Source organism: Stylophora pistillata, chromosome 8, assembly GCF_964205215.1.
Source record: "Stylophora pistillata chromosome 8, jaStyPist1.2, whole genome shotgun sequence".
Taxonomy (NCBI): domain Eukaryota; kingdom Metazoa; phylum Cnidaria; class Anthozoa; order Scleractinia; family Pocilloporidae; genus Stylophora; species Stylophora pistillata.
Window position 1 is genome coordinate 30,629,854 of NC_142526.1, and position 27,818 is coordinate 30,657,671.

Below are 27,818 nucleotides of genomic sequence, written 5' to 3' on the forward strand. Positions count from 1 at the left end.
CTTGCACTGAAATTTATCGTGAAAACAATGGTTTCTCATAGACGTTGTTTCTTGAAGGTTACATACCTTGATTTGGATGTGAGGTCGCCATTCGTGGTGATTCCTGAATATGGAACTCTGGAAAGGTATTACTTACATTAGAGAATGCATTGCAATTGAGAAGAGCAATAATGAACCTGGCTGGTTACCTTTAATTTTTTGATAACTTTAGTTAAACGGTGTTATTAAGAATTAAGGGAGCTGCATGCTCCTTAATTCTCTTCTGCTAAAAAGCGTAGATGGAAATTTACCATTTGTCGCGTTTTTCAGTACCTTACCTCAACCGTTCCAAATTTGTCTTCAAGTTTCTGCCCCGTATTTCATAAAAACTCTGTGACTTGGCCACACATTCATGACGTCCCAGAATTGGTTTAAAAACAGCTGTTGGTTTGGTTATTCCAAGAATGTCAGGGTTTCCGTTGCATGTTTCTCTTTCAAAATACCCATTCTATTCGGAAGTACATAGGCTCTTTCTCCCAATGAGGAGAAAGCTTTGTTATGGTTGAGGTTTACTAAAAGCTGTTCTTTTTGTTTCACTCATTTCCAGGGATGGGAGTGTTCTTGCTGTTGACCTAGGACATTTGAAGGTTGTCAGTAACTTGGCATCTCGGGACACAAGTGTCCGAGTAAGTATGACTAAGACTGATTACTGAAGCACCTATAGTTTTGTTGTATGGGCAGAATCTTGGTGCAGGATAGAGAATGTACTTGGAGTCTGCACTGGGAATTGTAATTGGACAAAAGGACTAATGAATAGGGGTTAAGATAACGACTTGCATGTGAATACTAGAGAAGCAAAACGACAGCATATAACCTTGTAAACATGATGTTTTACATCGTTTTTTTTTTTGTCGTCGTTTATTAGGATCAGTTCGTGTTTTTTTGTTTTCCTTTCATACAAGTGTAGAATCAAAGTCAGTCTAATAAATTGCTATGATTCCTTTCAATATATTTTCTTACAGGCAGCTACTGAACATGAATTAGAGGAAATGTTCTATGACAAGTTTGAGGTGACCTTGGACGATGTTCAAGTTATGATGTTTAACAAGGGTATGTGACTCAGCGTTCTTGATCTTTGAGACATTTTTGCGCTCGTGTGCCTTAAGGAATATATCTGTTTTTATTGTTAATAGTCTTGGATTTGTAACGTGCAATTATAACTTTTTTTTCTGTGTTGTTTCTGAAGAGGTGAAGTGGCAGTCAATGCAAAGCGTCTCAAGTTCACCCCATCACATTTTACCCTCGACTGCTCTTGGAATTAAGTTACAGAAAAGCATAACGACGGATAATCTTCAACTGCCAGAGTAAGTAAAAAGGCAATTTTACAGTTGTGTACTTAGTTGCCAACCTTTGATTTGGAGTGAGGCTGAAGGTGACTTTGTTGTGATAGAGAGGGTATCTAGTTAGCATGATAACAAAGAAATTTCCATTTCAAAAGCAGCAACGTTTGTATCATAACACGGTCACCCTCAGCCTCACTTCCGTTCAAAGGCTTGGCAACCAAGTACTCAACTGTAAAATGGACTATTGTCTTGCCGTAGGTACGTGTTTAGGGTTAGACAGAATGTGATTTAGTTTATTAAGGTGCCAACAAGTTCTTTGTATTTGAATCCAGAAACATGAGATCCAAATGATATAAGGAAGATCATAGCAAGTTTTTCCTGGCGGCTTAGATAATTAACTCAGCTCCAGCACCGTTAACTGAGTGTACGTTTTGTTTTTTAGGTTTAAAGTATCATCGGTCCTTCCATCTTTGCATTTGAAGTTTTCAGATGAAAAATACAAGATGCTGATGAAGGTATGAATTAAAAGTGTCATTTCTTACACGTAGTTTTATAAATTTGACTTACTTGACTGTCTTCCTTGTATCTCATAATTTTTCTAAAGTTCCTGAATCACTTACCGTTTGGAGTCCAGCAGCCTGTGTTACTAGAGGAGAAGCGTTCTGATGCCATATCCAAGGTAAGAAGCATATATTTTAAAAACATGGCGGCGTCTCTCGATTGGATTGAGGATTTGATTGATTGTTCCCAATATCGATCGGTGTTTTAGTGACGTGGGTACCCGACAAATCAGAGAACTGATATACACCAAGTTTTCGTGCGCCTTACTGCCAGAGGTCTGCGCGGCGCGCTAATGTCAATCTTTTTTTTACTATTTTTTTTTTTTTTGACTCGCGCGACGGACTTCGCAGCTCGAAATCCAGCGTATCTAAAACCTCAACAAGAGTGGACGTTATCTAAAATAATACAATTTGAACACAGGTCTTTTCGGAACCAGCGCGCTAAATGTTATATAAATGCTAAATGAGCTAACCGCCTCCCGGTTAGCTCAATGGATAGAGCGCTGGACTGATGTGCGGGAGGTCGAGGGTTCGGGCCCCGGCCGGACCAACACTCAAGGTCTTAAAATAATTGAGAAGAATTTGCTACCTTTCAATAACATCAAGAAATGGTTAGATATTCTAGTCTTCTCGGATAGGGACGAATAAATGGAGGTCCCGTCTCCTGCAGGGTTGGGGTAGGAGACGTTGATTTCCCACACACGAGATTACTGTGTGATGGATGTTCTCCCCTTGGGGTGGGATGGGTGGGAAGGTGAGATCGATAGACTGAAGCGGCTGCCAGAGGCGCCTGATATGCTGACGTCTGTTCTCAACCTTACACTGCACCCGTAATTCAGCCTCTGGGCTGCAAGTGGTCAGATATAAACTATATTTACATACCAAGCGCAGTACACTTGACATTGTACAAGTTTAACGCGAGTTCTTTGTTGTTGACACTAAAATCTGATCTGTTACCAGACTGAATGGAGACACAGCTCCTCAACTCTTTCTTTAGAGGAAGCGAACGATCTCGAAGCTTTGTTTAAAGACGCCATGGCTACCCGCTTAAATAGCAATGAAGGTAATGGACACTGATCATTTCAGTTGAATTCTGTATAATGTGGTTGGTGGAGTACTTGTATTATTGGTCATGTGAAATTCGTGCGAGCTTAGTTTTGATTGTCTTGTTTTAATGTTCGCTAGATGAAGATGTTCAGTGGTACGATGCACAAGAGTATCTTCCACACGAAAGGTGTGTCATTCGGTTTCCAATAGCCCATTTCCGAATTGCCCTTGGCCTCATTTTTAAAACGAGGCCTGGTGCTCAACCATTTTTGTGAAAATGGGTTTAATTTGCATGTGAATGAAAACTTATAATCATATGAAAGGATGAGCACCAGGACTCGTTTTGAAAATATGAGGGCAAGGGTAATTCGGAAATGGGCTATTGATTTTGATAAGGCCGGAAAGTTTTGTTCCCTTAACGTCTTCTGTATCATAAAACGTGATTGGGCATGTGATAAATTTAAACAGAGGAAACAGACGAGAAAGAGTTGTTGGTATGACGAAAGGGTGAGGGTTAAAATCCTAATCGTTCTTAGCTTTGTGTGACATGTGACATGTTTAGTTACATATTTCTGCCAAAAACTTGACTTGGGTCATATGAGTCATAATGGTAGAATCGGCCAATTTCGTGATGTGGCGTGTTACACTGAGTGAAAGAAAAAAAGAGAAGGAGAGATTGAGGGAGAAAGGTAAAAGGAGAATTAAAAGAATTTTATAGTTTGCAGACCTTATCCAATCGAAAGACGCACTGTTCTGGTGATATCTTTCTCTTCTTGATATGCAGTGAATATGCATTTTGATTCATTCAGGCCTGAAGATGACCAAACTTTGCTCGTTGAAGCGCATGAAGTCGACAAGATCAAATTAGCGGGAGATTTTACTATAGAGAAGGTATTCGTGGAAGCTAATTCTTTTTTTTCGTTTCTTATTTTTGGACCAATGTGCCACTTGAACACCACAGAGGTAAATGTTGAAAATTGATGTTAAAAAAGAAAAGAGTTTTTGGTTTTTTGCAATTATTTACGTGTATAACTCGATTTTGACACTTTAAAAGGTACTTTGATGTTGATTATCGTGGGTGGATATTTGGCTAAGAACGCTAAGCATCGCAAGAAAAAAGAAAAAAAAGAAAAAAAAAAAAAGAAAAAAATGAAAAAACCAAACAAAAACAAAAAGCGCACTAGTCAGTATCTGTGCTGTTTATTCCTTACAGTTTTATGTGAAGTTTATTTGACTCCGGCTTGGCTTTTTCAGCTCCTTATCACTGTTGACAAGGTAGATGAACAAGAAGCTGCTGGTAATCCATACTTGTCTCTGGAAATAAGAGATGTTGGCACAGATTTGGTTGCTCATTCGTGGGACCTTCATGCCAAAATAAAAATTGGATTTATACAGCTCACTGATAACAACTGGAAAGGTACGAGACTTTGAGCTGGTTTATTTCTTTTTGTTCTTTTTTATTCCAGGAAAGTGAACTGTATAAAAAAAAAAAAAACAAAAAAAAAAAACAAAAAAACAAAAAACGATATACCTAACGACTATTTCATGGAGACGTTGGATATGAGTTGATAGATAGCTAACGAAGGACGTAGCGCAGATCGGGCTATCACCCATGCATCGCAATTCAGAAAGAGGTTTTTAAAAATTAACCAAACGAAATGGTTCAAAATCTGCAGTGAAAAAACTGATTTTCTCTGTTTCCTTTGCTGACGTATACACTCAGTAAATCTGGGTCCATGGTGTATTAACTCAGATATGACTTAACACTTAACTTTTTATAACGGATCAAAATTTCACGGACCCAATAAACTTAAAGTAAATATCAATTATTTTTCTCCTGGATACAGACGTTGATGGCAGCAACCTTTGCGTGTTGACTTCGTCCGCCACAGATGACTGGATTACCGTCAATTACGTCAAGGTAAATTCTAAAGTTCATCATCGTTTTTGTGATGGGAACTTCTTTGCAGTTGTTAAAAATTTGTTATGAAATTATGACACAGACCACTTGTTTAGATTCCAATGAGTGACCTGATCTTCCCCTAAATTGGCTTCTGAGACTTGACGCCGTCATTTGGAGTCGTCCTGAGCAACCTGGCCGCTTAATAGTGACATCACAATTTATCACCCATTTTTTAATCGTTCTCAATGCGATCTGTTTGAAGAACTAGGGGCCATAAGAACACGCATTCTCCATTTTAATTAATGATTTTTTGACATGAGCGGCAAGGTTACAGAGGTTTTTAAAATGACAACGATAAAGTCGAACTTTATGCACCATAGAAGACCATTTTCGAATGATTTTTATAACATGTTTGTAGGTCACCTTAAATACCTTTTTGGAGAAAGGAGACGGAGGTGTTCTTTAACTTGCTTCAAGTAAAACTCCTCTTAGTTAATCGTATATGTAACGCTCGTAAAAGAATGTCCTAATTATTGTATACTTTTTTCCTTTGGATGTGTCAGGCCGATACGGCAGGCCCAGAGTTCAAAGAAAAGTTTCAGTCAATTGAGCAGTTGATTGAAATGAGGTTCAGCTCATTAAAACTGACAGCCAAACAAGAAGCTATTGCAAGTTTTCAGATATTTGTCATGAGTCTTTTTCAAAGGTAAATTTAGGGCTAGCTGTTTTAATACACTTTCTTGGGTAAAGACGCACTTTTATCGAAGTACCTTTTGATTGTTAGAGTTAGAATTATTTTAAAAAATACAGTCCTTTTTAGTTGAATGGCTAAGATAAAATGCCAAAAAGACCAAAAACTTTGAGGTGAATTTTGCAGCTCTTGAAGCTTCTTACAGATGAACAACGAGTTTGGGCGATTTTAAAGTGGATGAAGTAAAGTGGCAATTGCACTTCGTGTCATGCAGTTTTTGTCTGAAATAAAATGTGAAATCACGTGTTTGATTTTAAACCAAATTGTTATTTTTATTATTATTATTATTACTATTTGGATCTTGCAGTGAACCTGAGTGGACAACAATTCCTCAACGGTTTCTGGAGACAATCAGGGAAGAAGATGACCCTGATGGCTCGGTTGGCAAAGGTATTGCACTGACACTAAAAGGACAACTTCTGACCTGGTGTCACGAGTAATCTTGGATTGCCATGACTTCCTCTTTTGCTATGCTCTGTAATTGGTTAATCGCAGTGGTGCTATCTGCTTAACCAATCGATGTCAAAAACAACACTTACCTGGTCACGTGTGTTTTCCCACTTTTCCATGTAATGTTAGCCTTTGCTCTGATTGGCTAGTTCACTGCTTTTTGAAATGTAGTTTTTAAGAAACTCCACCAAAAGGCGCCCGAGGTGGCTAATGCCTTTGTGAAACTCTGGACTGGGTAGACATGTCATGGAATGAATTCCGTTCTAATATTTTATAGAGCTTGTGAAAGGTGAAAATGAAGGAAAGAAGGCTCAGAGTGATATTGATGTCGTGCACTTCAAAATTGTTGCACAAATAGAGGAAGTAACTGTCATCCTCAGCTCAATGGATCGCCATGTTGGAAAGGTGCATGTCACAGGTTGGTAGCTTCTGTCCTCATTGTCTCTTAGCAATATTGCTTGAGGCGGATGATGAATATCGTGCTGTACTCATTTCAGTTTGTGTTTTTTTGACATTCAGGTCTTGATGTCAGCATAGATGTGGTTCCCGCTGAGGTGGACATTACAACTAAGTGAGTACTTCAACAGTATAACGAAGTCGAACTCTTTTCCTTCCATTTGGAGAATAAAAGCTCAAGACAGGCCACGCAGTATGGTATAAGCAGTAATCATCACAATTATTGGAAAATATAAGTATTACAACAAGTGAAACTCGCCTTTGCACTGAAAGAAAAACGTTTTTTAGTATCCTATCTCTTCTGTAAAATTTCTCAAAAGCGGCCATTTCTTTTGTTGTGAAAGAGTGGCAATGTGACGGGAAAGTCGTATTCTTTAGTTCTTGCTCATGTTTACTCCACATTCAAATTTGAATTGTTTTAAGCTTCCTATCAGTCATCCCTATGTTGCAAAACAAATGTACGTGGTAGTTTGATAAAGTAAAGCGAGTCTGCGTACGAGTTAAGTGGCCCAATCTTCTCCTTGTTTTATCGGCCTCAAGCGAGCAGGGTTATTGCCACTCCCCTTTAATAGGATACTCTGAGGCCTCTCACTCTCCTCGCGCTATTTTTTTTTAGGTTCCCGTCTACAAATCACAAGTAATTGTTTCTACTCCTTGGTGGAGGGAGCCACTGTGACTTCTCTCTTCAGAGATCCAGCGCGCTAACCCTTAAGTCACTGAACTGGCTTAAAATTAATCCGCAATGCTGCCTTTTTGATTTTTTAACTCTGGATTTGATGCAGACCTCTTAAAGGCTTGTTATTCATTTTGTTTGCCAGGTTGAAAGACTTGGATATTGAAGACCTCACAGATGGAACGTTGTATCCTCAAGTAAGATTGATTTGTTCGGACTTGTCTTTTTAGAGCAGTTTTCAGTCGAGTTTCGAAAATCCAAAACCAAAGTAATCACAGCCAATCGGAGCAAAGGTCGGCGTCACGTCGTTGTTAGCCAGTGAGAACTCAAACTAAAAACATGCAATGAATCTGATTGGTTGAGGGGGTGGCGCGAGTTTTCTGGACCAATCAAAGAGCGAAGTTACGAAAAACTAAAGTAATTATGGATTGCTTTCAACACTGAATCAGTGAAAAGTGCCCTAGCATGACATAACACGGTAGAGAAATAAACTACGATTTCGTCGCTTTCTCTGATAAGGGATTGTTCATTTTTGATAGTTGTTGTGAGTATTTGCTGGTTGAAGTGACCTGTCTCATAAAGACATTTCAACAGAATCAAAATGCAGCTGTATGTCTTTTCTTATTCATTAAACAGATTTTAGACTTGGCAGATAACACAGTTTTCGACTGCAAGGTTAGTTGAGTACCTCGTTAAATATTTTTTGGCACAGTTATCGTTACAGGTTAAAAGTTTAACAAGGTGTTGATAAAGAGTATTATGTACCAAATTGTATTCTCCTTTTCTGTACAACCCTAAGGTAACTATATTCAACAAGTCATTACAAGGCGCCATTGCCGACCAGGATCCGACAGCTCTCGATTTCTCAGTCAACGTAAAACTTGGAAAACTCCGATTTGTATTCCTGGGCTATTTTGTGATTCATCTTCAGGTTAGTGGTTGTTCCTACCTAAAGTTGGTTTTGCGCATACGAGTCCCTTGTAAAACTTGTGTGGATGAATAATGTAGCCTAACAGGCACTTGTTTCTTCTCTTCTGGTTTCAGAATTTCCTTCAAGCAATTGCGAGTCCGGAAACAGTGGCATATGCACAGAAAGTAACCCAAAAAGCAGTTCTAAACCAGGTGAAACGTATATTAAATAGCTACGTGCCCTCAACAAACTAATAACAACAAGAACGTCAACAGCACTTATAACCTCTACTCAATAGTATGTGGCGACTTGTTTTGACCAGTGATCTTTATTTCTGTTTTTGTTTTCGAAAGCATTTACTGACTCGTACAAGTTGAGATAGTTTTAGTTCTTTTATCTCGCTTTATAGTTTACTTCACAGTTCTGTAAAATCCGTAGCGGCTGCTTGTTGTCTTGTAGCTTTAGGAGCAATGGATAAATTAAGAATTAAGCTGCGTGTATTCCGGCTTACAATTATTGGGCTGTTTGGAACGGGTCACCGGTTCGGTATTTAATACTTTTTGGCTCACTGGCTTATTCTAACTTGCTTTTTAGGTTCAGCACATCCAAAAACAGGGAGCAAAAATTGGATTGAACATTTCTGTAAATGCACCACAAATTATTATTCCTTGCAATTCAAGGTCGAGCGAAAAACTCGTTGCAGACCTCGGAGAATTGCATGTTAGTAATTCTCTAATCAACTCATCCCAGTATGGACTTACTGACCGCATGGATGTACGATTCAGTTCATTTCAAGTCTCAGGGTATACCTTTCATTTTATATCTCTTTGTGGGATAGTGGAATATTCGTTGAAGTTCATTCTATCTTACAAAGATGATTATAAACATTGTAATGATTCTTCCATATTTTTTCTGTTATTAAGCTTTTCTCAAGTGGAGAAACATCTCAATGAGCATTTGATAGAACCAGTTGAGTTGAATGTCATTGTAAAGAGAAGACTGGAGCTGGATGTCAGCGATCTCCCTTTGATTGAAGTAGAGGGGAGTTTGGAGCTGTTTAAGGTAACGATCTGGCCATTCACGGGATATCATGGTGTATCCTGCAGTTCATTACAAAGACGCTTCTACGGTATAGTTCAACCAATGGAAAAACCCCATAATCCTATGAACTCAACTATAGTTTATTAAATGATGTGTAATATTCTAACTCAGGAGCGACTCCAATAGACACTACAGTAATTATCCTCAATAACTGTTTTCTCCAAAGTTCCTTGAAATTAACAATTTACCACAACAGTTCTCTCTGTTGATGTAGCTTTCTAAACAGTCGGTCACTCCTATTAGTCGAGTCGACTAAGTCCCTATACACATTTACAAAGTATTCTGGAACATTCCAGAAGCTTAATTACATCATGACAACGAAACCCGACAAAAGGTTTTGGAAAGTCCTATAGAAAGTTCATGTATGCAAGTCAGCGTGACTAAGCATTCTAGAAGTTTCCCAAAACTTATTTTAAGTCACTCCTCATAACAACGCCTTTTCACAGGCGAGATTTTCTTAACAAGCTTCCCCTTGAAAACTTTTCTGGTTCGATCTTGATAGACTGGAGTCTAGTTTGACTCGTGTAACTCATGAAGAAAAATATGAATATAACTGAAGTTCTTTTTTTATTTCTAGATGAATCTGGGAGTGAATGATTTTCAGATGTTTATGATGGTTTTGAACGATAACTTGTTGGAAGGCCAAAACGGCAAGTGTTATTTGAGACCACTTTGCAATTGTATGGGAACTCACGTTTGTGAATATATAAAAATCATATTTGTGCGGGAACTGTTGCTGTAGATTAAAGTTTTTAGTTTGAAACAACTTTACATTTGCAAGTTGTTCCACGATCTTGAATACACTAATATCTAGTGCTCGACACCATAATCTTCATTTTCATGTGTTTTCGTCGATAATTTTTTCTAAAGAACGTACACCTGCAACTAAAACTGATGGCGCGGATAAAGAGGAGAAAAAGCAACAGAATCTCTCAGACAGCACTGATGCTAAGTCTATAGATGAAGTATCAAATATTAAATGTCATTTTACGCTGAGTAAGGTTTGTACATTTGTACGTTGGTTTATTTGTACTCCTTTCATATATTATTTTCTGGGCAGTGCACTGTAAGTACACTCTATATATTTGTGTCGGCTTTGAGTGAGTGATATTCTTAACGCAGTATCCACATGATTGCTTTGCGTACCTATTTTAATGTTAGTAACGGAATGGAGTTAACGTTTCGTTTGGAGGAAGATTGTAACAAGTGGCCAGTGACAAGTTGGCAATGGAGCCAGATAACATTGGGAAAGTGAGCCTCGGCTCTCACAAGCCGTGACGTAGATGAGAAAGGAGTTAAACCCATTCACGATCTAAACAAACTGCTGTTTATATAAGGTGTGAAACCACACGCATGAATCAGGTCGCGGCTTGGTTGCTGCCTTTGCAAACCCTACGCTGTGCAGGTGTAGATGTCATTACACATGCGCCTTCTTGTACTTGCTTACATTCGAAAGCAAGGGGAGGGTGTGTGGGATTGGGGGGGAGAGGGGGGGGGCGAAAACCGTTGACATCAACATTAGTCGCGATTTAGAGAACTCCTGTGAGCTACGCTTGCGTCTTACGTCAGCCGTTGGATGTTTTCTCGTATAAATGGCCCGTTCATGTTAAATTTATTTTCTAACTTTTCCCGCTCTTATTTACTATTGCTGTGTGACTCTCTATAGCTTCAAGTTACTTCGCCCAAAGTTGTTGATGGTGTCTGTAAGCCTTATTTGGTTCTTGAAACAAATAACATGAGTGCCACTGTCACCATGGAAACATGGATCCTTAATGCATCTGCAAAGCTTGGAGCTATTGAGCTCGTCGATCATTTGAACAAAGGTATTCCAAGCGTTTAAAAAAAATAGGTGGAACCATATCGATTTAAATGCAGTCGAACCTCGGTTATACGGATTCGTTGGGACTAGACGAACTAGTCCGGATAATCGAGGGTCCGGATAATCGAGAATATGGTTATTAATATGGGAAAAAACTTATTAAATTAAGAAAGCGACATTTAATCCTGAAACAAAACATTTACGAATTGGCTTGAAAAAGATTTGGTCTACATCTTCACTCTCCTACGTGAATACCTCTACACGTGTGTATTAACAATTAAAATTAATGAAAAATGTTTTTACATTGGCCTAAAATGTTGAAGTAAGTCCGTTTGTCTTAAAGAAGAACATCGCCTTTACTTCACTTTTCAATGCTGTAGTTTCCAAAAGGATATGGTTACGGATCTTGATCATGACTAATAAATATTCATGAAAAAATTGGAACCAGAGAAAACGTCTGTATAATCGAGAAATCCGGATAATCGAGGACCGAAAAATCGAGGTTAGACTGCACATGTTTGCTAGTTCTTATGGGTATAAAGAATATTTAATCACTTTCACCAGAGTATGATGAGGGTCGTACAACAGAGCGAGGCTCCAAATTAAGTGCGCCCAATATCCCACCCATCCCACCCAAGGGGAGGACATCCATCACACAGTAATCTCGTGTGTGGGAAATTAACGTCTCCTACCCCCAACCCTGCAGGAGACGGGACCTCCATTTATTCGTCCCTATCCGAGAAGATTAGAATATCTAACCATGTCTTCATGTTATAGAAAGGCAGCAAATTCTTCTCTATTATTTTAAGACCCTGAGTGTTGGTCCGACCGGGGCTTGAACCCTCGACCTCCCGCACAACAGTCCAGCGCTCTATCCATTGAGCTAACCGGTAGGCGGTTAGCTCAATGTTGAATAGCTGTTTGACTTGTAACCGATTTCAATTCTATAGCAATCCTTAATTTGGCACAAATTGTTTAGGAGGCGTAGATGTGACTTTTGTAAGTCCAGTGCGTCTAACTGTTAGATTAGCTTCATGAGTTACCAATACTCACCCACAAGACACCACTGTAGAAAAATGGAAGTTAACTAATGTAGCGAGGAAATTGAAATCAACTAATGTAGCTGTTCTGTTCGCGTTGGAAAAGCTACTCCTGAAACTCGAGGATGATATGCAGTTTCGCATGAATAGCAATACCAATGAAAAGACTCTGTCGTGTTTGTAAAACGTTCTTGTTCCTGATGTTTTGTTTTTCTTTAAGGTGCAGATGGTTTGCCAGTAAAAGTTTTGTCTTCTTCGCAGGATACAGATCTTATTTCTGTTTCTTACAAAAGAGTGAGTGAAATTACGCCTTAAAAAAATTTAAACAGAACATCATTTTCTGGGAAGGCAGAAATTTCTTGATACATTGCATGTTTTCTCGTCTGGCCCAACTGACTTAGTCAATAAGCATTATATCATGTGACCGTCGCTCTCTCTACTTTTCCTGTCTTCACTGGGTCACACGGCATTTTCCGGCCGTGCTCGCGCTATCTCATAATGTTATAAAAGTTCTCACAGGGCCGTATGGTTCACATGATAAATTATGGTACTTTATATGTAATTTTGATCATATGAAAAGTTGTTACATTAGCTAGAGGAGTTACATGTAAAGTTTATTACTTTTACTGTTTTTCAAAGGTTGATCCCAGATGTCCAGAATTCGAATCGACATTCTGCACTATAGAGCAGCAAATAAATGTCAGTTTTTCAAAGCTGAAAATAGATTGTCTTCAAAAGGGACTGATGGATTTGCAAATGCATGGCCTTGCTCTTTTGTCAAGGTAACATAATACAGCTACCGTACTTATTCTAGTAGACCCTGCAGTAACAAGATAAAAATACATTGTGTTTTCAATAATATAATAAATTGTTTACGTTCTAGATCTTGCAAAGAGAGGCTCGGGTTTTTTGTATTTCTAGCTTGTGCTTTAAACAGTGGCCAACTAACGCAGCAGTTGTAACGTAGTAGTAACGAATGCCCAGAATTTGTCTGGTATCCATTACACTCTCTCGTGTCACTTTGTGGTTTAAATGTACAGTTGTTTTAGTTTTATGTTGATGTGAGAAAGAAAAAAAAGGCGTCCTTTTACTCTTAACTTTCTTAAAAGATTCCCTTCATCAGAAGCGCGTAAACAGTAATTGCACTTGAAGTGCATCACCAACTTATTTTTATTTACTTTCTGATAATTCACATTACTTTTTCCTCATTTTTTTTTAAACTGTAGTTTCGGAGACTCCTCAAGCGCTTTAAGTTCAGACAGTGCGAGTAACGCTGATTCAGAGCAGATAAAACAAAGTACCGTGAGCCTTAAGGTGAATGCTGAACTGTCAGAAGTTGATGTTCTTGTCAGGATCTCCCATAAAAATCTGGCCAGTATCAAGGTTGAAGGTACGTGGTCACTACATCTTCTTTTAGCAGCCATTAGCTCCAGAAGCTACCAACTGGAAAAGGCCTTCAACTATATAGAACTTGCGTAAATGTCTTTAACAGGACTGAAGTTCACCACGGTGGTACAATTTCTAACAACAATTAGCTTTTATCGCTGGGGTTCGTTTGACCTCCTTCAAAAATGATCCTATGTGAAACACTTTGTTGGCATACCCTTACAACTCTATCCAACGTTCTACTATAGGTTTAACAGCAGAATTTCTTCTGTGGGATGGCGGAATGGTTTTAAAGTCCAGGTGAGTCTTGTTTTGTTAACTGGATAACCCTTTGGCTCCCAAAAGTGACTATGATGTAATTTCTTGGCTTCATCTCGTGAGTCCACAACATTTTGACCACTTTCATGACGAATATCGTTGTCGACAAGAGTACAGACTACACTAAACCACCGTCGAATTGTTAATTTTTTTTATTGTAGGCAGAATGATCTCTCTGTGGTCGACCTGAATAGCCAAACCTATTATCCTAAGGTAAAAATTCTCAAATAAATTGTTTGTTATTTTTATAGTTGGTGTGCCCAGGAATGAATGATAGTCAGACTTATTTACTGCCCGTAAAGGGATCAGCAAGTGTCCTCATTATAAAAATAAAACCAAACACACTTTATACGTCACAAATGAATATGTAGACACATATCGGATGTAGATCTATAAAAAGTAAAGACCAAATACATGTAATGTTTACGTTAAATCCTGAACATAACTGTGCCTTCCAATCTGTACAAGGTTTGAGTGTTGTAATTTGTTAACTCAAATACATATTTTAATGTTATGAGATAAAAATCACTAGACCTGGCTACAAATCTGCATGCATTCGGGTGCTGGTAATGGTATGATTGAAGCTCAGGCTCAAGATTTTATATACAAGTGATTTTTTGCTTTTTCTTACGTGGGGATAATTCTTGTCAGGGTTTGAAGCTCTTTTGGGGCACTAATATAATAAAAGTTTAAAGGTTATTTTATTATTCTTAAGACTTTCTTTCAAATCAAATGTATAATCTTTTACACAAGCATTGTGTATTATTCATTGCTCCACCGTAACGAAAAGCTGTGATTCTTATAATTATTCCACAGATTATCTCTGTGGAAAATGAAAATGTCTTTGATTTCGAGGTACGATTAACCTCCTTTTTTCACTTCGTAGTGTTTTCTTCGTTATTTAATGTTGTCAGTAGCTGTTAAGTGGACCATGCATTGTGGTCCAAATATTTGTGAGTAAGTCGTGTGTACGATAAGGTTACTGAGTTAGCTTAAGTTTGTTTTCCAAAATGGCGGCGTCATAAGTCGAGCTCTTTATACAATTCTAGACCATGTTCGACAAGGTATTATTGGAATCTCAAACAGCAGGGGAAAGGAAAAAGGTTTTACATATCTTTATAACTGCAGAGATAAAACTACGTGATTTTAGAGCTACAATGTAAGTTCTCCTTAAAGGAAAAGTGACCGCAATGTTGCTAATTTTCAAATGAAATACCTTTACGTTGTTTTATATAATCAATATGACAACTTCATGATGAAGTCTCTATCTTTCAGTTTAAGTATTTCGACAAAGCAAATCTTCCCAAGAGTGATCCAAGTCCTGCTGACCTAACCCGACTGGATGGGAACCTTGAGCTAAACATCGGGAAAATAAACGTTGTCTTTTTGTACCGATTCATAGCGGAATTGTTGGTGAGTACTTTAGTTTTCGTGCAAAAATATTTCTTCCTTTCAGCTGCTAAACCAAAACATTGCGGCAGTTGTTAGTGAGGCGAAACAAATTAGATTGTCAGAAGCAAGTTTGTTTGAAAACAATTTCATTAAAGGCTGTGTTTATTGTGGTAAAATGTTTTTCTCGTTTGTCTCACCCGCTCAAAATGCACTGAGTCACTTGTTGTTTGTAGCGGTGCCAGTCAACAGCGGTTGACAAGGTTGACTGGTTACGTTCAACCGTATAAACATTATACTTGGCTTTGATTGGTTGGGTGGCCTGAAAATCTGTGATCGGCGCATTTCTATCTTGGCTGTATTGGTGAGTTGTGTCGTCGACTGTCCGTTGGTGTACGACCCTCTCCCTTTTTTTCTTTTTTCAATTTTCTTGAAATGCATCTTTAGGATATGTAATTTTAGAAAAATACTGTCTGTACTCTTTGTCAACTCATCTATTGCTGCATTTTTAAAAGCAATTCGTCGAGCCTTTAACAAGCCCTCAGTCAACTCAATATGTACAAGAAACAGCACAAAGGGCAGTTACTGAACAGGTAACTTTATGTTTTATGTTGCCATTGGAGTTTCATAGACGCCAGCCACCCGGCCTCGTTCTCATTTGCAGTTTCCTTGTCATCTTTCTGTTACACTCTTGGCATTACCCTTCCTACCCTCTCTAACCTCTCTAACTCTACTATCAGCTTTATCCCTTCCTTATCCTTTTATCTATGATCCTCGACTACCTTGTCGATGTCATTGATTCCAGGTTTTGATTCAAGGCTTTGATTCAAGGCTTTGATTCCAGGCTTTGATTCCAGGCTTTGATTCCAGGCTTTGATTCCAGGCTTTGATTCCAGGCTTTGATTCCAGGCTTTGATTCCAGGCTTTGATTCCAGGCTTTGATTCCAGGCTTTGATTCCAGGCTTTGATTCCAGGCTTTGATTCCAGGCTTTGATTCCAGGCTTTGATTCCAGGCTTTGATTCCAGGCTTTGATTCCAGGCTTTGATTCCAGGCTTTGATTCCAGGCTTTGATTCCAGGCTTTGATTCCAGGCTTTGATTCCAGGCTTTGATTCCAGGCTTTGATTCCAGGCTTTGATTCCAGGCTTTGATTCCAGGCTTTGATTCCAGGCTTTGATTCCAGGCTTTGATTCCAGGCTTTGATTCCAGGCTTTGATTCAACGCTTTGATTCCAGGCTTTGACTCCAGGTTACAATGTAATCTGCTTATTGAGTTACCGTCTGGTGTTAAATTTTTCCAGGTGGAATCAATCCATAGTCAAGCAACTCGCATTGGCTTGCAAGTGGCCATCAGTGCCCCTCTGGTGATAATTCCACGTCACTCGCGCTCAGTGGATATGCTCATTGTTGATCTGGGACATTTGGACCTTCAGAACGAATTTGATGTTCTCCCCACATCACTGAACGATGAGAACAGAGAGGCTGTGTTCGATATCATGGAACTATCTCTTCAATCGCTACAGCTAGCGAGGTGAGATGGTAATGATGTTGGCTAATGATTTAAAGATCTTCAAAGTAAAAATGGAGTGTTAATGAGAAGACTTTAAGTACAGCTCTGTCTGAGAAACAGCTTGAGATTTACCAGTGGATAGAGTGCATATGGTGTTTTCTCGTTTAGCTTCAATGTGTTTAAAAATGAACTTTGTACAGAGAAGACTAATATAATATAAATGAAAATTTACGTTACTCATCGTAATGAAATATCATCGTCTGTCTCACGATGTAGACATTTCCGATGTGGATCGCGACATTTCATATGTCTTGTCCAGGCGATGAAGAAGTACCAAGTGCAAACGTCCCAATCCACGTCCGAGGTGATCACATCTTGAACCAAACGATAAAACCCTTGCTACTTGTACAGTGTACTGAAATTGCCATCCTTCTTTACGTAGAGGTGTGATGGATATAAGTTCCTCTCCGATGATCAAGCGAAATCTCATTGAACCAATAAAACTAGAAGCGAACATCAAGCGTTCACTATTGCCCTCTTGCAATGAAATCCCAATCATAGATTGCTCAGCTGCTCTGGACTTTGTCGAGGTATTTTTCTTGTTTGTCTCGCGATGTAGTCATATCCTTTCTGAATCGCAGCCTTTGGACTATAGACTGGTATCTTTTGAGCTAAAAAAAAAGAAGATAGAGAATCTATTTTGAAATATATTTAATTTTGTTCAAATTCGATCATCCCAACTACTTTGGGCTGTTCAGTTTTAACTTTATGTTGCCTTCTGAAGAAGACCTTATGACTATGAATGGCGCATTTTCGCTAACCCCTTAAACTCCCAGGATCGCATTGTTATTTCTCCCCTCTAGCTGCTACATATTAGTTGTAAATTAGAGACAGGAATTTGGTGTTTGATCAATTGCAAGATAACAACTTCTACCTGATAAGTTTGAGCATTCTCATTACCTATTTGTTGGATGACGCATGGATATTATATGGAGAATTTACATGTGACTCGCTTCTGGGAGGTAAAGGGTTAACCCTCGTTTTTTCCTTGATTTTTTTTTTTTTTTACTTAAAAGGAGGGACCGTTCTTAGTCTAAAGTTGGGTGTAGAAAACGCCTTTTGGCAATCGGAAGGCTGAGTTTTTAATTTTTACTGGTCACTTGATTTTTCTCTTTGTTCCACACTCAGGGCAGTTGAAGTCAAAAGATATATTTATATTTTCGATGAATTTTTGATTGATACCTACTATCAGTTATTCAAAGGCTATGGTCATTTTTATACTGCTGCCAGCTGCATTGTCCTCTATCAATGCACTTTCTTGGTTTGAATTGTAATTTGTAAGTTATTTGTGTCGTTATTGTTATATTTGTTATCTTTATTTTCAGATGAATCTAGGTCGACAGGATTACCACGTTCTCACCACGCTTTTTCAAGTAAATTTGGAAGAAGCTGAAAGTGTGGTACTGGAAGGTACGAACACGTCATGTATTAATTTGACTGTTAAGTCAAAGCAGACGGTGGTCTTGTTAGAAACGACGTACCAAATGCAACTTCTATTTTTTGCGTTGTTTTGCTTTCAGACCAATCGAGACTTGACCAAAGCATGGCAAAGGAACAAGAGGAACATAGTGAACCGTCTGAGACAGCAAATACTTCATCTGGTGTGATATTATTTGCATTGTCTTTTTTCCACGTGATTAAAATGAAGAAAAACGTTGATAGTAACAGAAAAAGTTCAGAACAAAGAAAATAGTAGTGTCAGTAACCATTGCAAGCGCAAAATTTAAAACATAAAAAAAGGTTTTTCTGTCAACGGGCATAATTTTGATACTTAGCTCGTGAGATTTTTCGTTGAGGAAACTTGCTTGGAAGCGGTTTTATACAGAAACATTATCTTTACAGAACCTGATGTACCCGTGGAAAATGCGGAAACTGTGTGGGACAGGATGGTGTTTTCATTTGATCTCGTTGGAGCTAGTCTTACTCTGTACAACAATGAGAAGCCTTTGGTTAGTAAACCGTTTGATTTTTACTGGAAGTTGTCAGTACAGTTGTGCACAGAGGGCGAAATGAAACCAATCCAGTCCAGGGTTTCAGTCTCATTTGAAAATTGCTTTACAGTGGTTATGTTTACTTTACCAACTGCAGGACCCGTTTGATTCACAGTCGTCGGTCTGCGATCCAGCCACAAGGCTCTGTTTATGTCATGTGGAGGAAAGTGTAGTTACCGTAGTCTTGCCCAATGACAGCTCAGTTCAAATTAACTGTGCACTTAATGGCTGTGTGGTTGAAGATGCTAGAAAAGGATCAATTTCTGCTTTTCCCAGGTTGGTGAATGACATGTAAGCTTGGTGATTAAGTTTGGGTTAGGGTTAGGACATTAAAGGAGCTACGCTGTTCCCTATGGTAGTTGGCGTTATCTAGACTCAAGGGCGTGTAACCAATTTGCTTACTTAAAGAGACTTCCATGTTGAAGTGTTTGCAATTTCGGGAAATTTCTTTGTATATCATTTGTGCGCTAGAATGGGTCAAACCCTCCTCCTTATTTGAAGGTTTCATGTTTTTTTTCTTCTTCTTCAAAGGTTAGTAGACAAAAAGATGGCAACACTCACTGGATCTCGGACATCTTCATCTTCCAAAGAAATGTGTGATGTAGTTTTCTGTCAGTTACCTTCAGGGGAGATGAAAGGTTTGCTTATGTTGTTCTGACTAGTTATGAATCACATAGTTCTATCATTTTTGCAGCCGTAAGGAATATCGCGCATGTGTTTGTTCCTGACTGCTTCACTTCTACATGTCAGCTGTTTAGCGCCAGCTGAGAAAGTTCAATACTGACAGTAAAACTACGACTTTGAAAATCTTACTATTTTATCTTACCTCTCATACTGGACTGTTTAGTTTCTCATGTGCTTTTTATTTATTTATTTTTTTTATCTTTGCCAGTCCAAGTGTCCTTGCAAAATGCTACCATTTTTGTCAACTTTCCCTTTTTGCTCCTTTTACTGGAGTTTTTCACCATTCCACCATCCGACGTGGATCAACCTCCACAGCCACAAGTCTCAGTAGTCAGTCAAACATCTCTGGATGCTCCAAATGTCAGGGACCCCGAAGCTCCCAGGAAGGAGAGGGTTGTACAGATACACAAGACTGAAAGTAGAGATGTCACTTCTACTCCTACTCTTAGTCAAGTGGATGCTGCAGCTTCGCCTACTCAAGAGACGCAGCTGAAGGTTTTTGTTCATGGTGTTGTAAAGGATCCAAATATTGTCTTACTTTCTGACGCCACTAACAAAGAGAGCGAGGCACTCATTGTTCAGGTGATTACATTTTTGTTTTTAACCATGTTGATATTTAGGAGGTCGAATAGACAAAGATAAAGAGATAATTACGGCTGAATTCTCTTAGTCAACGGACGTTGCTTTCTTTTTGACATGTTTCTATCCCTCTGTTATCTGGAAATTTTAACCAGTTTTCTTGCATTAAAATCAAAGCCGGTGGCTATTATGATAGATCAAATGTTTCTTTTTTAATGGCTTTCATTCGAACTGAAGCAACATTTACATACGGAAAATTGCGAGTCACACCTTGAAACGCTAGAAATAGCGTCTTTATAACATGCTTACTGAGCTCTTCATTATTTTGGCCGTATACTCGTTGATATTTAATAAATTTTCTATGTATTGACAAAATAAGAAGACTAGAACTTATGTGTAAAATGAACATTTAAAATATTTAGGCAGAAGTGGAGTTTGATTACACTTTGGAAGGTGTAAAGCAGAGTCTTTCAGCAGATTTGACAAATCTCCAGATGCAAGCTGCACAATTTCCTGAAGTAAAAAGGACATCTTATAAGGTAAGGAAAAAAAGTGAGTTTTCGCTTCTCTAGCTGAAGCTTGTATCTTAAGGTTTTGAATTCGAAGTACATTAATGAGGAGACTTGCTGGAAAATGCATAGAGTTGATAAGTTAATAGATAGCCGGATGCAACGAGCATGGGCAATAACAGTTGCCTTTGTTACAACAAATAACTTTTAGTACCTTGTCTGTACCTTTATACAGTAACCTGCATGTATGACCGATTTTTTATTAGGTATCTTATATTTTTCCAGGTTTTGAACCCTTGTTCGTTGTCATTCAAGTACTTGACACCAGCTTCGAGTGAGGGTGGTCAAGACATCGCTATTGCATTAGAAGAAATGGTGTTCGAATTCTCTCCAGGACTCCTCACCACTGTCAGTAATGTAGTTACAGCATTAACAGGACAGCAAAAGGTAGCTGTCTTTGATAACTTCAAGTTTGATTCAGTTTGCTCCACTTTGCTAAAGACAATGAACAAAAAGCGGAAAAGATGTGTACATCATATTTAAGACAGAAACGTCTCGCGGGGAATTTTGTTGCCTTGATAGAGAGGTGACCCAAGTTCATGACCTAGATTTTTATCGAGATCACCGCTGTTCAGTGGCACAGTATCGGAGCGCGTAATCCGAAAGTATGATTTTTCTTAGACCCACTTTCCGACGTAACAAAGCGAATAACATGTTTTTGAATGTATTTGTTTTTGTGGCTTTTAAGGTCGATGAAAGCGTTCAGACAGTGGGTGGAGAGGTTGTTGGCGCCCCAGCTGACTTGTGGGAAAGCAAACCAGCTTCTGCTGAGTACTGGTTTAAGAAAAAAGGTTGGTAAGGAAATAACTGTGCTTATAAATGTGACCCTCCTAGAGAAAACGTACACTAAGGTGAACGCACGGGAACGGTAAAATGATGCGCTCGACAATAGGCAGAGGGTGAAATGACACGGCAGACATGTTCGAATAAGAATTAAGGCCTTGTTTCACTATCATCTTCCCGAGATATAGGTTAAGGCCAAAACTACTTAAAGAAATATTATGTAAAAGAAACTCTGTAAAAATGCTCTGCCCGATGTTCTATTCTGTAGCTATTGAAGACGCCAAGCCCAAGCTGGTGACAAGGAATGCGACTGGCGATAAGGTTAATCATGATATACTGCCGATATACTGTTAACTCTCTCGTACCTCTCATATCTAGATTTTACGCCCACTCTCCAATAACTCCCCTCCCCTCCCCCCCCCATAATCAAAACCTGGGAGATGAAAGTGATATTGTTGTTCGTTTGCATAAGGTATCGTTTTAGTAAAAGTGTACTTAAGTCTATTTCTGTTGTGAATATTGTAGTTTCTCAAGCAAAGAGTTGTGTACTGTACTCGTCATTCATTAAATTTGGGCGACAATGCAATGAAAAAAGAGAAAATTAAAAAAAAAAAAAAAAGAAAATAATAGACTTTTATTTACGCCCTCACTCCGTCCCTGGGGCTTATCACCGCGCTGTTTTACGGTATGTACAGTTTCACTAGGGACGTCTGCCAGAATGAATTAGTAGAGCTGAATGTTAATGGTTTTACAATAAGTGGGTTTAAGCTCTGTATCGGATTGCGGCAAGGTTTCTGAATTTGCCGATTGGGGTATCGAGTAGTAGGTGGAATGTAAGGCCTGGAATTTATGAACTAAGTCCCGTCTAACCAAAATCCTCTTGGGAAAACTAAAACTTAAAGTAATTTTCACTTGTCTTCAAGAAGGAATGCCCATTTTTTGGGGGCGCATTAAGAAACTCGTGAATAAATAGATATTTTCTTTTTACCTTCAGCTCAGCTTAACAATTAAAGAAGTTCAAGTGGTGTTGGTGAATGAGGTCGAAGGTGCCCATATTCCCTTGCTGTTGATTCGCTCATGCGCGACAGGCAAAGTGTTTGATTGGTCTGCCCAGGTATGTTGAAGAATAACTGATGCAAGAGATGGACCATGTTGTTATCAACTTTCTGTTGAAGATATCAGCCATTGTTATTTGACCCATGTAGTAAATAGTTTTATGGCATTCGATTTAATCAAAGCGAACTCAAAACATAACTGAATAATTTTTATTTCTGTTATTTTGGTTTTATCAACTGAGCTGATAAAGTAAATTGGTCACCGTAAAGGGTTGGCCAATTTACTTTATGATCAACTTAGCTGATCAAACCAAAATTATCTTGTAACTCCCACCGACGTAGCACCACAGTTTCTTTAGAAACTAACCCCCTTAATTTTTATTTCTGTTTGATAACTTTCAATAACCTTTTCTCATAAGCGGCTGCCGATAATATTATTGCGGCTGTGCCCGGAAAGAGGCCGTAAGGTGAAACCCAAACACGAGAACCTACTTGCAGGCTCAACAGACGGCTGTAAGAGGCCTTACAGGCGGCGGTAGACCACCGGTCAGCGGTTTACCAATGTACATGAAAAAATTACGCTAGTCTGATTGGCTGAAAACGAATGCATTTTTCATGTAACACAAGTGCAAAGTTGTAACACGAGTGCAAATTACAAATAGCGCGCGCGCTGTCAAAATTTCGTCTGTCTTGACTTTTGTGATGCCTTTTTCGTGCAAATTATTAACAAGTAACAACATGATTTCTCGTGCAATTTGGTGTAAATAAGCACTTGTAAATTTATTATTACTCGAAATGTATTTTTACTCGTGCTTATTACTCGAAATCATGTTACAACTTAGACTAATCTGTAATGAAACCTCTGCAACGAAATTTATTATTACTCGTGCTTATTACTCGAAATCATTTTATAACCTAGACTAATTTGTAATGAAACCTCTGCAACGCTACTTTACTTTTTTTCACTTGTAAAATAGCTTAAAGTTGAAGCAGATGTTGCAGCACAGGTTTGTTACTACAATGAGTGTCTTGCCGTTTGGGAGCCCCTGTTAGAGCCAGTGATGGTCGAAGACGAGAATACCATGTGGCAAGTACAACTTAAGGTAATCGTTACATTTGTGTCTGCTTGCGGCGGGATACGCGGTGGCCATGCGTTGAACCCTTTAACCTCTAGGTTAACTAGAACATTTCTACTAACTGTATCGTCCCTGAATCAAGCATTTAGGGACGATGTGTGAGAATATAGGAAATTGTCACCAGCATAAAGTGGTCTTAATTGTTACACACATTCTACTTGTCGGTATCATTGGAAGTAGTACCCATGAAGAGTATGGACTCACTTAGGCAGGTTATTCCTGGAAGACCGGGAAAAACTGTGGTGTGAGCTCGCAAAAGAGTAAATGAAAAGAAAGACCATATTTTTGCGTTGCAAAAATGTAAGCGAATGCTTTTCTCTTTGTAGTTGTTCCTTGCCGAAGGATACGTTTCAAGTTTCTCCCCAAAAGACTCTGAATCGTGCGATCTTCCTTCGCGAGATGTCACAGATACACCTCAAACTGGAGATAGGACGGACTGTGGTCTAGGCTCTTTGGCTCAAAAGAGATCTTCATTCAGAAAGAAACGGCGTTTGTCTTCAGGACGGCGAACATGGTACAATTTTGTGATTGATAAGCAAGTATTGTGGAAATTGGCACCGCAAACTTCTTTTCCAGTGCGTAAAAATGGGGATTCACGGAAGTTGTCTGTAGCCCCAGTCCATTTTAAGGGATCTGTGTACTGAAAGTCAGTTTTCTCGGGAGTTCCTTTTCGTTGAAAATTATCGCGAAAGTGGAATGGGGAATTAGCGCTGTTTAAGACAAACACTTCTGGGTAAATTTAATTTGTGACAACTATCCGTAATGCTCACCTCAAAGGAGATGTTTCACATCAGTAGTTGAGAGTAATTTATCTGTCACTACAGGCCAAAAAGGAAACAAAAGCGTCGCCCTCGTATAACCGGCCCAGCATCTGACGATGAAGGGGATCTTAATTTCAACTGGGCCTTGACTACGTTCATCCAGTCCACCCAGATGGCAATCATGGATCCATCCATGGAGGTGAAGAGCGACAGTGCCATAGATGAGGTTGATGCTCCGCAGGATGGAGTCGAGGCTCCTTCCGATAACCATGAGAAACCAACGCAAGCATTGTATATGGTCATCAATTCGCATGATGTTATGCAACTGACCGTTACTTCCGCAGCTGTACGAGTTCTCTCCGAACTGAACGAGGTATTAGAAACCGTCAGATTCTAATGCTACGAGTTCGTGATTTATTCAACACGAGCGAAACTGCGATATTGTGGCGGGTAAACATGATTGCTGCTGTCAACATTACAGAACGACTATTTGGGAGAATTACTTAGTGTCAAAAACAAGATACCGACTCGTTAACAATTTTACAGCTTCTCAATCGGGAAAGAGCTAAATTACATCCGATAACAATGATTGCACAAAGTTTGTTACACATAAAGAGCTTAGCAAAGAACAAATTTTTGTAGTATTTTGTTGAAAACATGAATTCAACTCAGGCAAATGTTGTCAAACTTGTCCCAAATCTATGAGGATTACAAAGCTATGACTTGTTATAGGTATATCCACGCTATTTTTTCCTTTGAACGAGGGTGCTACTCTGAACTCAGCAAAGCTAAGATTGTAGTGTTGAGTTCATTTTTTTTATAAACGATTGTTAGCATTTTGGGCGGGATGTTTTTTTTTTTTCAGAAATGTAAACCATAGAGGTACTGGAAAAGTACACGATGTAAACTAATTTTCCTTCTTTCGTGATGTTAGCGTAGCTGATACTATCGGAGTTAACAAATGGTAAACACCACAGCGTACACTATTGAATTATGGATGCACGCGGGAGGTTACTAAGCACGAAAGAAGCGTAAGAGTCGCGCGAGGCGATAGCTGAGAGCGACTCTAGCTTCTTGAGTGCTTAGCAAACCTCCCAAGTGCATCCATAACTCAATAGTGTATGCTGTGGTGTTTACCATTTGTTTTATAACATGACATTGATACATTGTAGCTATAGAGTTCTCTTTTATTTAACAAATCTTACGCGACCTGAAAAAACAAGCGCGCGCGCAAAAATAGTCTTTGCATTTGCTCACGTCAGCAGCGTACACCCATGGGCAAATGGGGGACGCTAAATTGACCAATCAGAGCGCGCGCTTTACCTTGGTTATGTTATAATTTTATTATTATTTTTTTTTTCAGCTGTGGACGATTGATAGAGCGAAAAAACTGAGAACAGTTCCTCTGGCAACCTTCGTCATCCATAACGAGGTACGCCTGTAAAATGACAACGGTCTCCATTCTTGTCGTTATTTGTAGAAGACGTTTGTTTTAGAAGAAACCTGTGTTGAGCAGATATCCACTTCTCAGTTTTTGACAGAAATGAAGAACGCCTCTAAATGGGTTGTAATTTGATTTTAGAATAAATTGTTTGAAGCCCGGGTTGCGGGGGGGGGGGTAATGTTTGATAGTGTAGTGTGATCGTCCAGGGGAGGGTAGTACTGAGGAGGACTGCAGAAGTCACTATAAGAGTCAAGATGACTCGTCTGACCTGCTGATGATGACTTCTACTGAGGTTGTCGAAACGTCAGTCACTATCGACAACTTTCCTTCACAGGGATACCCTCACCGGTTCAACCGCCTCCCGGTTAGCTCAATAGATAGAGCGCTGGACTGATGTGCGGGAGGTCGAGGGTTCGAGCCCCGGCCGGACCAACACTCAAGGTCTTGAAATAATTGAGAAGAATATGCTGCCTTTCTATAACATCAAGAAATGGTTTAGATATCCTAGTCTTCTCGGATAGGGACGAATAAATGGAGGTCCCATCTCCTGCAGGGTTAGGGGTAGGAGACGTTAATTTCCCACGCATGAGATTACTGTGTGACGGATGTCCTCCCCTGGGGTGGGATGGGTGGGTTGTTGTCTTGCGTTTCATACATAAGCCTCTGGCTCGGTCAATATGGGTGACCATGCCCCACGTAAAGACATTAAACTTCGATTACTATTACTATTACCTTGTTTATAATGATATAAATGCGGTATTGCGTCGATAAGATATTCTAAAGGAAAATTCATCACCTGACGAATCGCGAAGTGATGAGTGCGATATCCGTTTTCGAGTGCAATTTAACGCGAAATTCACGAGTCAGGTAATGGATTTTCCTTGAATCGCATAATTGAATAAAAATAAGAAAATTGTTTGTGTTTATCCTTAGAGCGCACTCAGATGTGAAACCATATTACTTAGCCTCGTTTTCAACTCGCAATTCCACGCCAAATACCTCACTTCGTTAACCAATCACAATGCGAAAATTTATTCAGTTATGCGATTCATGTACAAATTAGCTGATACACGCACTTTTTTTTTAGCTGGGAATTCACGCGGCAGTGACAGTGAGCCACAGACTTCAGGTTTGTATTTCAAATTAAAAAACTGACTTTGCTGATCCAATAGATTCTCTCTTTCACCCCGCGAACTCTGTATTTGTACCTATACGAGTTGGCCAAAGTCGTTTTATTGTGTTCTCGAGTAAGATGCTTCCTTTTCACAGTGGCTCTGTTCACTCGGGAATATAGATTAAGACCGATAGACTATGATCGATTCGGACAGATACGCTAGTCTAACCATATGCGGACCGCAACATGGGTAATGCGGGACGTCGATTGTCTAAAAACGGCCAAAGCTACGTTTCCATGAAAAATTGTTTTAAAGGGGATGAGCCAAATGTCTGTTGTATGTTCTAGCTAAAGCATCGTTTTCTCTTTCTAACTGTCCTTTTTATTTCAGGTCTCAGATACGGAACAGCTGACGGTGCGTCAGAGAATTCCAAAACTGCCAGCCGCAGGGAATGTTGGTCTTGCAGATGTCGCAGTAGACCCAGCCAGTAGGACACAACGACATGCACGTAGTGATTTTATCCGTAATATATCTGAGCCAGTACTTAATCACCTAAGAGAGAAACTTCACAAAATACGAAAGAAAAGAGCTTCATCTGATCCGGTGTCCCTCGATTTTATCAGGCGACGTAACTTATCCCTTCAGAATACAGTTTCTTTCCAAATTGGCCAAGAAGATGTTAAGAAAAAACTTCTCAGGAAGGGTCGTTCTCTTGATTTAACCACAATGCAGACGGACGGAAACACTCTTACCCAACAAGAGGAGGAAACGAGAAGTGCCCTGCCACGCTTTGAAGAACGTGAAGTGGAAGACAGTGAGTGACACATGTGCACGTAACAAAGTAAAAGGCACTAAATGAAGACTGAGAGGCTTCGGTTATACAAAAGTGACTGAAGGATATCGGGACAACATTTTTTGATAGTTTTCCTCTTTTTTGTTTTCTGAAGACATAGAAATGAACTCTTTTTTACTTCAATTTTTCCGGCTGTGCTTTTGTTGGAGTCTCTC

The 27,818-nt window shown here is 39.2% G+C and overlaps 1 protein-coding gene across 6 annotated transcripts in view; it reads left to right on the forward strand.

Moving 5' to 3' along the window:
- The window catches only part of LOC111322505 (intermembrane lipid transfer protein VPS13C), a 77,267-nt gene that overhangs the window by 19,605 nt on the left and 29,844 nt on the right, over positions 1–27,818 (forward strand). For all 6 annotated transcript variants that reach the window (XR_015990412.1, XR_015990411.1, XM_088729671.1 and 3 more), the window contains 51 exons: positions 58–125; positions 587–665; positions 1,002–1,089; positions 1,226–1,343; positions 1,765–1,837; positions 1,927–2,001; positions 2,843–2,945; positions 3,068–3,116; positions 3,739–3,820; positions 4,184–4,346; positions 4,777–4,850; positions 5,396–5,538; positions 5,891–5,973; positions 6,311–6,451; positions 6,553–6,604; positions 7,308–7,359; positions 7,799–7,837; positions 7,962–8,093; positions 8,207–8,284; positions 8,667–8,875; positions 8,996–9,134; positions 9,751–9,823; positions 10,044–10,174; positions 10,840–10,996; positions 12,253–12,326; positions 12,672–12,814; positions 13,259–13,422; positions 13,667–13,718; positions 13,898–13,949; positions 14,553–14,591; positions 15,012–15,149; positions 15,641–15,718; positions 16,425–16,654; positions 17,076–17,223; positions 18,019–18,103; positions 18,214–18,294; positions 18,536–18,642; positions 18,782–18,960; positions 19,216–19,322; positions 19,577–19,950; positions 20,370–20,486; positions 20,742–20,903; positions 21,205–21,307; positions 21,568–21,620; positions 22,294–22,413; positions 23,332–23,457; positions 23,817–24,004; positions 24,315–24,624; positions 25,615–25,683; positions 26,783–26,824; positions 27,201–27,624. Coding sequence is in view for 4 of the 6 variants with exons in the window: in XM_088729671.1 (XP_088585797.1) it covers positions 58–125; positions 587–665; positions 1,002–1,089; positions 1,226–1,343; positions 1,765–1,837; positions 1,927–2,001; positions 2,843–2,945; positions 3,068–3,116; positions 3,739–3,820; positions 4,184–4,346; positions 4,777–4,850; positions 5,396–5,538; positions 5,891–5,973; positions 6,311–6,451; positions 6,553–6,604; positions 7,308–7,359; positions 7,799–7,837; positions 7,962–8,093; positions 8,207–8,284; positions 8,667–8,875; positions 8,996–9,134; positions 9,751–9,823; positions 10,044–10,174; positions 10,840–10,996; positions 12,253–12,326; positions 12,672–12,814; positions 13,259–13,422; positions 13,667–13,718; positions 13,898–13,949; positions 14,553–14,591; positions 15,012–15,149; positions 15,641–15,718; positions 16,425–16,654; positions 17,076–17,223; positions 18,019–18,103; positions 18,214–18,294; positions 18,536–18,642; positions 18,782–18,960; positions 19,216–19,322; positions 19,577–19,950; positions 20,370–20,486; positions 20,742–20,903; positions 21,205–21,307; positions 21,568–21,620; positions 22,294–22,413; positions 23,332–23,457; positions 23,817–24,004; positions 24,315–24,624; positions 25,615–25,683; positions 26,783–26,824; positions 27,201–27,624 (6,166 nt within the window). In the remaining 2 variants the exon portion in view is untranslated. The remainder of the gene's footprint in view (positions 1–57; positions 126–586; positions 666–1,001; positions 1,090–1,225; positions 1,344–1,764; positions 1,838–1,926; positions 2,002–2,842; positions 2,946–3,067; positions 3,117–3,738; positions 3,821–4,183; positions 4,347–4,776; positions 4,851–5,395; positions 5,539–5,890; positions 5,974–6,310; positions 6,452–6,552; positions 6,605–7,307; positions 7,360–7,798; positions 7,838–7,961; positions 8,094–8,206; positions 8,285–8,666; positions 8,876–8,995; positions 9,135–9,750; positions 9,824–10,043; positions 10,175–10,839; positions 10,997–12,252; positions 12,327–12,671; positions 12,815–13,258; positions 13,423–13,666; positions 13,719–13,897; positions 13,950–14,552; positions 14,592–15,011; positions 15,150–15,640; positions 15,719–16,424; positions 16,655–17,075; positions 17,224–18,018; positions 18,104–18,213; positions 18,295–18,535; positions 18,643–18,781; positions 18,961–19,215; positions 19,323–19,576; positions 19,951–20,369; positions 20,487–20,741; positions 20,904–21,204; positions 21,308–21,567; positions 21,621–22,293; positions 22,414–23,331; positions 23,458–23,816; positions 24,005–24,314; positions 24,625–25,614; positions 25,684–26,782; positions 26,825–27,200; positions 27,625–27,818) is intronic.